Raw genomic sequence first — 12,798 nt, forward strand, 5'->3', positions numbered from 1 at the left:
TGGCTATACATTGCACTCCTTCCTCTCAGCATTTCCATACGATTTTCTGAGTTTATACTCCTTCGTTCTGTATTGTTTTTAACTTCAAACAAAGTAACTGTAAGTGTGATTTGCTACCGAACTTTGTGTTCGCTGAAACACTGGGGTTTGAAGTACCGCTACACCAGTGTGTTATTCGTTCTATCCTGGGAGGAAATAATCCATTACCTTGGGTACTAGGAGGGGATTAAATTCCTTAAGGAAACACTGTGAATTCAGTGGGCTCGAATTTATTATTGTTTCATTACGTTAACTTATATTTTGCAGAATTATTATTTACAAATACAGTAATATTGACGAGGATAACAATAAACTCCATTAATCAAAATATTGGCCATATTACAATATATTTAAATCGATATTCAACTCCAAATACGTACAATCAAATACACTAGGAGATAAATCAGTAGCAGATTCAACTATGAGTTCACGCCTCAGAACCTAACTGGTGTTCTGAGGTGGAATTGCTTGTTTGTGTGAAATAAGTATAGACAAAATTAAATATAACTTTCTTAAGTCACTCTTTCAACTCAAAAATCTCAATGTTTAAATTCTAGATTCACCTAGATAAGCATAACACCCACTTGGAAAGTCTAAAATCTAGATTCATTTCACTAGAGGTGGACCATACTATGCGGGAGGGGTCACCGGCATCCGTAAGATTCGGCAAAAATTTCATGTATATATGTGTATATCTTTAGAAAATAATGATATATTAATAGTGGACACCCTATATGCAAATTAAATTTTGATTGAATCCAAAAGTATATGCGCGACCTTCAAACTCCTGGATCCGCCTCTTCACTTCACTATCCACGTGAAAATTGTTTGACGAATGTCACGGACTACGTTTCATGTGGTAGGGGACTTTGTACTTTGGCCTTCTGCTCTATTATGACATCTTAGCCAATTACCAAAGACTTAGTGTATATTTGTTTCGAAGATTAATATAAAGTAAGATTAGGTAACTCCGAATGACCTATTCTTGGATGAATCGATTTCTGAATGAGTCGATCCTCGAACAAAGGTTTCCCATCCATGTTTGGCTAAAGCAAGATAAATATATCTTACACAGACAATTATGAAATCCATGTCATAAATTTGGGTTTGCTTATAGCAAAAAAGAAAATGAGAAAAAAAAAACAGTTGACCTCCAAAATCTTCTAGAGAGATGTATTGTATGCCAAAATATTTGGTTTAAAAGTTGGGTTGAATTTGACCAAACAGTAGACGTTTGACCCAACAAAACTGGAAAAAAGAAAAATTCATTTCCCAAGCATGATTACTGGATTTCATGTAATGGCCAAGACAAAAGAAACGTTTCATATTCGTAATTTTGAGGAAAAAATCAGAAATAACATAATTTACAACTGGTAGTTAAAAAATAGTCACAGTCTAAAAAGTAATCGAAATTTAGTCATTTTTTCATATAAAGATAAAATATGAACAAAAACACTCTTAAAAATCCGAAAACATTCTAGCATAATACGCTGGAGTTCGAATTTTTAACATATGACATCCAGCATAATGTGCTGGAATTTCATAATATGCTGGAGTTCCAACATAATATGTTGGAAAATTATGCGTAGGAGCTCTATAATCCAGCATATTATGCAATATTTTTCATGTTTCAGCTAGGATATTTTTGTCCAAATTTTATCTCCGCATAAAATAATAGCTATTTTTAAGAATTTTGCAAACGCTGACTATTTTTTGATTATCAGTCTAAAAATTGACTAACCTTACTATTTTCACGCAAGTTTGGTTAAAATCACACCTTTTTAAAAGCTTTAAATATTATTTTATTATTTAGCTTTAACCTTTTTTCAAGATCTAACTCGAAAGGATATTTAAAGCTCAGAAATAGATGTTCAGACTCTTATAATGAAGGACCGCTTTAATTTGGACCAGACACGACTCAAACCTCGGTAAATTTGATCCTCATTTGCCTTGTTGTCTATTGAATTTTGCGAAATTATTATTGAACTAATAAATTTACCCGTGTTTCGCACAGTCATACACAATATTTTGTCAACTTTACGTAATAATTAAAATATATAAAAATAATAAAAGTAGGATCTTGTAAAATTCTCAATATTAAAAAAATAGCGAAAACGTCAACATAATGCGAGATAACTGGGATATAATTAGAAAAAACTTAATGTGTGAAATATCTCAAACTTTTGTTTCACCACAAACATCTCAAATTCACAATATGTAGATAGAGCTTTCAATTAGTACTTAGTTACATTTTAATTTCTAATTTTCCATAAGAAAAGAAAAATAGAGAAAAAGAAGAAGAGAAAGAGGAAACAATTTTTATTTTAAAAAGGAAAAAAGAGGAAGAAGATGCAAATTTAAAAATTCCAACAGGTTAGATAAAAGAGATATAAATGTTACCGCCTTCTAGAAATAATTTTTGCAGGAAATTTCTTCTTTGCACATTTATATTTTTATTTGTGGCAATTTTTTCTTATTAGTATGAACCTTTATTACTAATACGAAATCCAGAATAATATGCTAGAGGTAGAATTTATCAGATATATTACACTGTCATGTTAGCTAAAATTTATAAAATTAGCCTCTCCTCAGAGTGATAACTAATGTAATGAAGTTCAAGTATCAATCTTTTTCACCGCAAATGCTTAACTTACGTTGCGTGCTTACTCTTATGGATCATATTGGCTAGGTTGTTCATATCAAAGGAATCTAGTCTTTACCTTAATCGATGAGTTTTTTCAACATCTACGTGAGCGAATAATCAAATTAAAGTTAAAGATATTAAAGGAATAACATAATTAGTGAATATAATCTCAAACAGATAAGTAAAGAGAACACCCCAATCAATATACCTGATCATGGAAAGAACTTTTATGTACAACCACAAAGGGAAGACAACACCTTCTTTTAGAAATAATTTGCCAAAAAGAGAGGAGAGTTAGATCGAGTAAAGAGCTAGTTGGATGGTGTTGTTCGTCTCCTCCGATAAGTACTGTTTGAATGCATCAGGTCTCCTGTTTATACCCATTTATCCAAGGCGTCAATAGATTTGTGAATAGATTTGTCACTCTTTTTTCAACTATAAAATGAGAATGTTTAGCATTCATTTTTTCTTCATTATGAAAGGGTAGTGTAGTAACGGCAATTCTTGGAACAGACACAACTGTACATTAAAGGGTGGTATTTTAACGGCCATTACTCATAACTGTTGTTAATATAATAAAATTATGGTGTAAATGCATGAATATGTTGATTTTTCTACCAGAAAAAATGAGTTAAGATGGCAAAAATTTGAGAAAAAAGATAAATACCCTTCCTAGCCTATGAGAGGTGTCAAGTCAGCATTCTTTATCCCTTATATATATATAGAATATCATTTGGCAGGATAAAGTGCAGCATTAAATCTGATAGCACTAACACAAATAATAATATATTGTTAGACAAGATCCACGATCAAGTATCACAAAGGAGCAGTGGATGCTGGTATGCTGCTCAGATCCATTCATTTAAAATTTGTAATCCTTCTTTAGCGTTAAGGTACCACTTATGGATGCATTTTGGGCTGCTTTAATGATTAAGCCCAAATATCTAAGAGATGCATGTGTTAAGAAGGCCCAAAAGATGCATAAGATCCAATGCCGAAAATGCTACATTGAAAGACTATTTTTAAGTGAATAATATGGATTGATAATTATTATTTTTACCCATTTGGAAACCACTGTGTGTTGGGCCAAATTTCTTTCAAGTCAAAAGTATTTTTTTGTGTGAGGCTAAAAGTGTGTTATACACATCATCAATATAAAAGGAATTTTTACACCATCAGGTCACAACAGACATGTTTTATTTTTTAGATTATAATTTTTACATGTTAAGGTAGCTTCCCTCTCTCTCCTTGATAATGAAAACTCATACGCAAACCCAACTAAATTGGCATTGAAATATAATTGCTCTTGTTATAATTAAATAGTGCCATATGGGTCATCCTCCGAAAGGATGAGCAAATCTTTAGGTTGTTTAAATTGGTTATGTAAAGATTTGCCGCAGGAGTATAATTATTTCGATAAGATAAGAGAATGACACCTTACATTAAGTATTTCACTCCATAATATATACTATAATTGATTGTCTCATATCTGCTTATGATCTTGGCCAGCTAGGGGAAGATATATCCAGAAGATATCAATGAGGTGTCCAATAGTGGCACAATTTGGCATCTATCAATTTTATCTAAAGAAACAACTAACAAGTCTAACACGGCTTAATGCCCAAGCTTTTGTTAGGTGGTTGTACGAGTATTAACTCATACAACAATATAATCCCATAAATGAAGTATGAGAAGGATAGTATATACGCAGACCTTGCCCTCACATTCAAGAAAACGAAAAGATTGTTTCCGATAGACCCTCGACTTTCAAACCAAAAACTTGATATTTACGAGTTGATTGTCCATAGACTTCCGAACCATAAAACTTCAAAATTTAAGTGGAGTAAAATAAAAACATAAAAAAGCTTATTGTACATTATCTTATCACAAAAACAAAAATAATTATTGTACGTAGACTTTGGAACTATGCAACAATTGACCTTGGAAATTTCTCAGATTATTTAAAGAAGAAAAAGTCTAAAACAGCTCAATACAACATGCAACCCCCCCCCCCCCCCAAAAAAAAAAAAACAAAAACAAGATCGACCCAGATCCTTAGAATAAGGGAACATATCAAACATGTGTAGTTCAACTGAGACTCCAATATTCCTTTTAGCAGACAAGAATTGACATTTAATAAAGATGGTATCAGAATCATATCAATCCATATCCCATTATTCAATTCCAACCATTCTGAATCTGTCATTGAATTGGATACATTAATACTACTGCCAAATACATTAAAAGTAAAATAGGTAAGATTAAATTCAAACAACACCAGAACATGTTGATTCAATAGTGTCTAAATCAACTTTTCCTTAGTCACTTTGAACATTCTTTTGTAAAGCTTGTGTGATTAAACAATATCATTGATATGTGTCCCAAAAGTGACAAGCCAACAAAAAAACCTCACTAGTAAGGAGCAATTGGCTTATCTACAAGGTGTGCCCCAACAAGTAGCAAAAAGGAAAGGAAAGTACATATATTGTGTACCGTCACAAATCTTGGCTGCTCATTTTGAGTCGTCTTGTTGGTGAAGAGGGCATGGAAGAATCAGTGGAATGTGCCAATGAATCAATAGATAGGGACGACGAAAGTGCTTTGGGAGATGAAGTGGATGAGAGGTCAAGTGATGGCGATGGCGATGGCGATGGCGATGGCGAAGATGACAATGACGGTGATGGGGAGAGAGTTGGGGTTGATGAATCATCGGACGACGTTTCTGGCAACTTTCTCTTGTTCATTCCTTTTTGTTCTTCCCTAAATCGATCCTCGTTGAACATGTAACTCTTCAAACGTTTTACATCCGACAATTTCACTGGCTTCAATAGAAAATCTTCAGCACCTTCTTCCAAACATCTGTTAATAGCATCAGCATTAGTTTAATCAAGAGAATGTCTCACTACAAAATTCTAAAATATGCACTCCAAAATGACATTATCATGAAGTGATTCTTCTTTTAAGATAAGTAAACTAATTTAAGTCAAAGAGAAAACAGCTTTTTCCATATCTGTTTCTGGTAGGCATTTCTTCCCAATAAACAATAAAGCCACAACTTTTACAATGTGACATTCCAAAGAAGCTTTATGCATTGACATTTACTAGTGGCAATGCCAAAATTGCTTACATTGCTAATCTAATCTTTACTAGAAAAAGATCATGCATTCCTCTTTATATTACTAAATAAAAATACAACTGCTAAAGAAACAGAAAATGAGATGCTCTGGATTATGATATTGTAAAGCATGTATCCAACTACTCTTATTTTGGTATAAGATATATTAAACTAATGAAGTGGTTGTTCATTCATTGCTTTTGGTCATGCAAGAAACTAGTTGTTCAATAACAATTAACTGATCACAGCTTCCTAAAAATGCAAGTCAAAACCTTTTCTTTATCACAATCGATTAATTAAACAATCTAACAGATCTTCAAAGCACATGACAAACGATACGTAAAGATATGATTCTATCTTAATTTAATAGGGAAGATGGCTTTAGGATGTCAATGGTACTTCCTCCATTATTCTTTCTTAGTTTAATTGGAAGATAGCTTCAGGTTGTCAATGAGATTTCCCTTATTTTTTTAGTGGGTGGGAAGAACACGGGTAAGAAGAGATGAAAGTTCTTAACCTCTTTTTTTTTTTCAATAAATGCAATGGAATTAACTCTGCCTTCTTTTTTGGGTTAACCATCCCGGATCGGAAACCTACTGGCCTGATTAAAATCTAGATTCACACCGGACAGGTCCACAATGGGGTAAAACGTTCCCTTTCGAGAAGTTTTCCATTCTCAAAGTTCGAAACTGAGAACTCTGTTAAGAGCGAAGGGATCTAACCATCCCGCCACACCCCTTGGTGGTGAATGGTAAGCACTTATCCACACCCGATGTTTACACCAAATCATATTGATATATCATGGTTAAGCCATAAATTAAGGTGGTAATAGGTATTAATTCACTATGATTTGGGGATAAGAGTGCATGTCTAAGTGTCATATATTTATTGGATTAGTATAAACACAAGGTGCAACTAAGTATTTACCGTGCTGAATCTGTATTGCTTCATGACATTCATTTTAAGATAGCTATTAAATCTATAAATATTATCCCACACCAGATTCCAAGCAAAAAGCAAAAAATATATTCAATATTTTCATTTATTCTCTTCTATAAATTCATTAACCAAAACAGAATATAAAGGCAGAAAGGATTAAATAAGTAGGAAATCCAGCAGCAAAGAATTGGAAATACCTGTCAATTCTAGTCAAAACATTTTCAGAAGACATGATCACAACTGGAATTTCCCTAAAAGATGAACCCTGTTGACAATTACAAATTTGGAAAAACTTAAGTACATTGATTGAATTTCCTATAAGAAATCCAACTACTAATTTTTCCAGCAAAATAAATAAATAGAACAATAAAAGAGAGTAAAAAAGGACCTTAATCTTTTTGAGCAAATCATAGCCAGTCATTCCAGGCATACAATAATCTGTAATTATCAGATCCACCTTCAAACCCTAAAATATTAAACCAACACAAAACAAATCAAAATCCATAAAAAAAATAAAAAAAATAAAAAGTTCACAGCAAAAACAAATCCCAAAAATAATAAAATTTTCTTACATCAATTCTAACAGAGGTTTCTTCTTCATCCAATCCAAGATATTTCAAAGCTCTCATCCCACTATCCACTGTAGTCACTGTACAATTTCAATAAAAACACCATTAAAAATCTCAAATTTTCAGAAAAAGAACCAAAATTCATCACAATATCAGTTTTAAAAAAGTTACCTTTGCAAGATGTAATTTTGAGGAGTCTTTCAATTACTATTCTGTCCACAAGACTATCATCAACAGCAAGGACATGAACTTCGTTAGTTGACTCCGTTAACGGCAACAACTCTTCTAACTCCTCCACTCTCTCCGCCCTTCGCCGCCGTGAAAACACGCCGTTTCTTGCCATCTCAATTTTAACAAAAATGGAATAAAACCCACAAATTTTATTGCTAAAGAAGAAAAACCCACAAATTTTCTTGAAAAAATATGTGGGAAAATTGTAAAGCTCTCAACTTCTAAGAAGAAAAACAGGGACATAAAAAGAGAGAGGAGTGTGTGTAATATATATGTATGTACACAATATACACGTCCTTGTCTTTTTAAAAAAAAATATTTACTTTCTAAAACTAAAAGTATAAAAGTAAATGTAAATAAAGAGACGACAGAGAGAGAGAACAGAGTGTTGAAAATCAAATCTGGTGAAATCTGCTTTTTAAATTAATATATAAGGGAGCAATATGGCTGAGATTCTGAAATCCACTTTGTTGTTGGTGATTTGATCTTTTCTTCCCATATCCACGCGAGTTATTAGTACGATATGTTCTTACCAATTTTGTCGCGAGATTGTGTTCTGTATTTTGTGAGTGGTTTTTTTTCTTTCTAAAAGGTTGACCTAAGGTCAATTTTGAGAATCCCGCCGTCAAATCAGAAGTGGGAAAAGCGGAAAATGTAACGACACGGTTACACGGCATGGATGAAGATTTATTTCACATTTGAGATCTTTTTATAGAAAAAGAAGAAATTAGAAAACTTTTGAAAAATTCAAAGTTAGAGTAATTTCAAGTTATCCACCTAAATTTTGTAAAGTCGGAAGACTATTATAACTCTCATTCTCGTATGTCTATTCTTTGTGTGACCTTTTTATATATTTGTTGTTACTAGAGAACATTGTGGAGTAATTATACTATATTGTTACTTATAGCCTCTTTAGCCAACCTTTTTTAAGGCTAAAAGTTTTTTTTGTTGTTTCAAAAAAATAAAAATTCAAAGTTAAAGTGTTTGATCAAGTTTTTGGAAGAAAAAAAAAGTGCATTTGATTAGAATCAGAAGCAGTTTCGAAGAAGCAGAAAAAAATAACTTATTTCCAAAAGCACTATTCTGAAAAGCACTTTTGAGAGTCCGGTTTTGGTCAAGCCGCCAAAATTATTATTTTGAGAAGTACTTTTATTCAAAAGTGCTTTTTTAAAAAGTAGTTATAGAGAGTAATAGTTTGTGTTTGACCAATAGCCTATTTGGTCAAGCTGCTCAAGAGACAAAAGTGATTTTTTCTCAAAAATATTTTTTTCCTAACTTGAGGTGTTTGGCCAAACTTTTTTGGGAAAAAAGTGTTTTTGCGAAGAAGCATAAACAATTTCTGAGAAGCAGAAAAAAGTAATTTTTTCCTAAAAGCATAAACAGAAACAGTTTTGACTTTTCTTCTTACCAAAAATACACTTAACAAAATATAGTATATACCAAAATAACCGTTAAACCTAATACTTAGGATATTAATGTATAAATATTTTTTATTATTTTTAGGATAGTTTTTTAATATATATAGTGACTTTAAAGGTGAATGCTTTTATATTTGTTGAATGGTTTTTAATATATTTAACTTATATTAAAAGTATTAAGTACTTTTAAATTTATTTTCATATTTTACTTAAATAAAATAAAAAAATTTAATTATTGTCTGTAATAACAAATTTGACAAGACTGGGTTGCTTTGGTTGTGAGCACCCTCTATTTCCAACCAATAGATTGTGAGTTCGAGTCCCCCCAAGAGCAAGGTGGAGAATTCTTGGAGGAAGGGAGCCGAGAGTCTATCGGAAATAGCCTCTCTACCCCAGGGTAGGGTAAGGTCTGCGTACACGCTACCATTCCAGTATACTAGGTTGTTGTTGTTGTTGTTGTTGTTCTGTAATAATAATTTTTTAAGATTATTTATTTACTTATAATATTAACTATTAAGTAAATCTATTTATGTCCTTATTCGTAATTTGATACTTAAAAACACTTTCTGAAAAGTTTGACCAAACACAAATTATTGCTCAAAAGTGTTTTTCAGAGTGATTAGCCAAACACAAACTGCTTCTCTCCAAAAGTATTTTTTTCAAAAGCACTTTTGAAAAAAGCACTTCTCAAAATAAGTTGATTTCTCCGGCTTGGCCAAACATGCTACAATTCATTTGAGAAGTGCTTTTTACAATATTTGATAATCAAATTGTGTTTGGTCAATCCTTTCAAAAAATACTTTTGAATATCAAATTACAAAAAAGAACAGTATCAATGAGGTAAAAATTTACCAGCACCGAGTATTTACATCAAGTCTAATTAAGTTAAACATGAGAGATAAACAAAAGTTTATTAGGAGTTCTAAATCTATTAACTGTTTTAATTTTAATAAACAAAAATTGTAAATATGTAGAGAATCGGAATAACTCGCGTTATCATTTTCTAGCATTCTGCATCTTGCGTCTTCATACTTTTATTTCTCCATTAAAGAACAAACGAGTAATTCTGAATGTTAATATAGGAACTAGGAAGAAGCGGAAGTAAGGGTTACTTATATAGAGGAAGAAAGTCGAGAAACAACTGAAAATTTTGAACAATTACTAGATTTTACAAGGCTTTAGAAAAAACAATAAAGATTATGATTATTATAATACATTCAGAAAAATTATTTGATTAATGCAATAGCAATGCTCTCACATCAATAAAAACATATTTTCTTTGATATATGAAGAAAGAAGGAGAGGTAAAAACTTACTCGCACCTCAATAAACAAGTTTTTTTAACGGAAGGAGATTTGGGTGCCCTACCGCTTGATACTTCTTTTGCTTTCTAACGTCACTGTTCATTCTTTTCGATTTATTTAACGTACCGTTAAAATCATAACGTAAATAGCTAGAATAATAAGAAAGTAGTATTGTTTTGATATTATTATTTAAGATTACGTGCAAAACAAATGAGAGATAACTATAATTAAAGACCATTAATTATAGTTAAATAAGATGACAAGTGTCATTCATTTATTGGCGTGGTGTAAACACCTGGTGCATATAAATTTTTGCCGTATTAATGATGAGTTTACAATTCGTACTATTTAAAAGGGAGCAATAAATACAAACATTTATTATAAAAGAATTTAATTTTTTTTTATTTTTATTTAAATAAATGCAAGAGAATACTATTTATTCTTCAGAAATTTGCATTCTTTCAATTATAATATATGCAAACATGCCAAAAAGAAATAGAAATAAAACTACAAATTGGAGACCATACAACATTAGTATACTACAAAAAAAATCATATCTTGTGAAGAGAGTGTTTGAGTATGGTGATTAGCCTTTTAAATTATTTCAAAGAGGAATAAGAGGTGAAGAAAAGAAGCAATAACAAAAAAAAAAAGATATTTATTTGTAGTAGAGAGACTATTCTAAAAAGGATAGGAGAAGGAAAATAAAAATATACTAAAAAAAAGGGATGGAGGAAAAGGTTAAATTAATTAGGGATAAGTTTTAAAATATAAATTTACGAAAATGATATTTTTGTCTTGAAAAAAATGATCTTCTACTTCTGCTTCTTAACGAGCTCAAAACACACAACTAAATATCCTCGCTAGTCAAAGATAATATAAAAAATTATCGTATCCACAGGGATTGGAGTTAAACAGTATTTTCGTAGCTTGTAGCTAGATTGTTATCCAAGATGATCAACAATTGAGATTATATGATTAAGAACTAAAATTAACAAAGACTCTAGATCTAATTGACTAATGACAATTTAACAAAAGTAAGAAAAGAAGATATTAATGGGAGAAAATAAGGGTTGATTGGATATGTGCAAGATAATTATCTGGGATTTAACTCTCGTTAATTCACTTCTAATGTTCAAGTGAGTCTCTCGAATTCACTCAATTATTAGTTCAAACGTTTAGTAGAAACTTCTCTCTCGATTAAGTCTCAACCTCACAATATGAACCAATTTATGCTCGGTAAAAATATGCACGAATTCGTAGTAGTGGATTGGTCTTTAAGAGAAACTCTTTCGATTATCCTCCTAACTAGGTTTAAACAATAATTCAACTAGTCTCTTTCGATTACTAAGAAGAATCAATGAATTCAACCAACAAGATGATGCAAAAACATCACAAGTTATGCCTCTCTCGATTACATGAACATGTGAATATAGATGCAATAATTAAATCACCTAAAATAATTCAATACATAAAAACTAGAGTTAATATCCACAAACAATCATCAAAACACCAAATCCATTGGAATGTAATAAACGACTAGTTTTGGTGCATTAAATTATAGCCTACCATCACTTCTGCTTAAATTGGGATGTAATAAACGACTAAAACATGAGATTATAGCCTACATCACTTCTGCTTCTTGGAAGAAGCTAGAATTTGTAATTTTTTCAAAAGCAGAAACATTGCTTTTGTTGTTGCTCAAAAGCACTTTTCTCTCTTGACCAAACACCTTAAATTTTTAAAAAGTGTCTTTTTCTCACAAGAAAAGTGTTTTTGGCCTCATAGAAGCTTGGTCAAAGAAGTTATGAGAAAAATATACTTATAAGCACTTTTTAAAAGCTTGACCAAATACTCATTGCTGCTCAAAAGTATTTTTTAAATTAATTAGCCAAACACAAAATATTTCTCACCGAAAGTACTTCTGAAAAAGCATTTTTGAAAAAAAGTACTTCTCAAAATAAGTTGATTTCATAAGTTTGGCCAAACAAGCTATTTTTCTTGTCCTCCATAATTATCATGGGCGGAGCTAGGTGAACGGGAAGGAGATTCAGTCGAACTCCTTTGCCGAAAATTACACTCTATATATAATGTTAATATTTTTTCATATATATATATATATACTTCTTTGCATTTTTTTTTGTTGAATTTCCTTGATAAAAATCCTACTTTCGTAATGTGTTAGAGCAATGGGTGTATAAATATTTGGTTCTCTTTTTCATTATAATCGTTATAATGAGACCTTGAACATGGTAACAATACTTATACCGTTATACGTTTGTAATGTAATGTAATTGCAAATGACTTTGGGACAATGGTCTGGATAGTTGCTTGTGCCTTTGTTGGTCGAGCCAATTTAGTTATTAATATTTGAAATCGAACCTCAATCCTCCTCATTGGATCGTGTTCTATTTATTTCTCCGAGTTTGTGTTAAGTTGATGACCAAATATGTTTTTAGATATTTTTTTTCTATGTTATTATAGGTAATATGAATATAAAATTAAAATACTATGAAATTTTCTAAACTATGTTAGTTCG

The 12,798-nt window shown here is 31.3% G+C and overlaps 1 protein-coding gene across 1 annotated transcript; it reads right to left on the bottom strand.

Annotated features, from left to right (window-relative positions):
• Window positions 1-4,944: 4,944 nt before the first annotated feature.
• LOC107806182 (two-component response regulator ARR17) lies at window positions 4,945-7,792 on the bottom strand. Its single transcript, XM_016630295.2, has 5 exons — window positions 7,478-7,792; window positions 7,310-7,386; window positions 7,126-7,203; window positions 6,935-7,002; window positions 4,945-5,542 (listed from the first exon to the last, which is right to left on the bottom strand). The coding sequence occupies exons 1-5, from the start codon at window positions 7,647-7,649 to the stop codon at window positions 5,179-5,181; spliced, it is 759 nt and encodes a 252-aa protein (XP_016485781.2). The 5' UTR covers window positions 7,650-7,792; the 3' UTR covers window positions 4,945-5,178.
• Between the last annotated feature and the right edge of the window lie 5,006 nt (window positions 7,793-12,798).

The sequence above is a fragment of the Nicotiana tabacum genome, chromosome 24, assembly GCF_000715075.1.
Source record: "Nicotiana tabacum cultivar K326 chromosome 24, ASM71507v2, whole genome shotgun sequence".
Lineage (NCBI taxonomy): Eukaryota > Viridiplantae > Streptophyta > Magnoliopsida > Solanales > Solanaceae > Nicotiana > Nicotiana tabacum.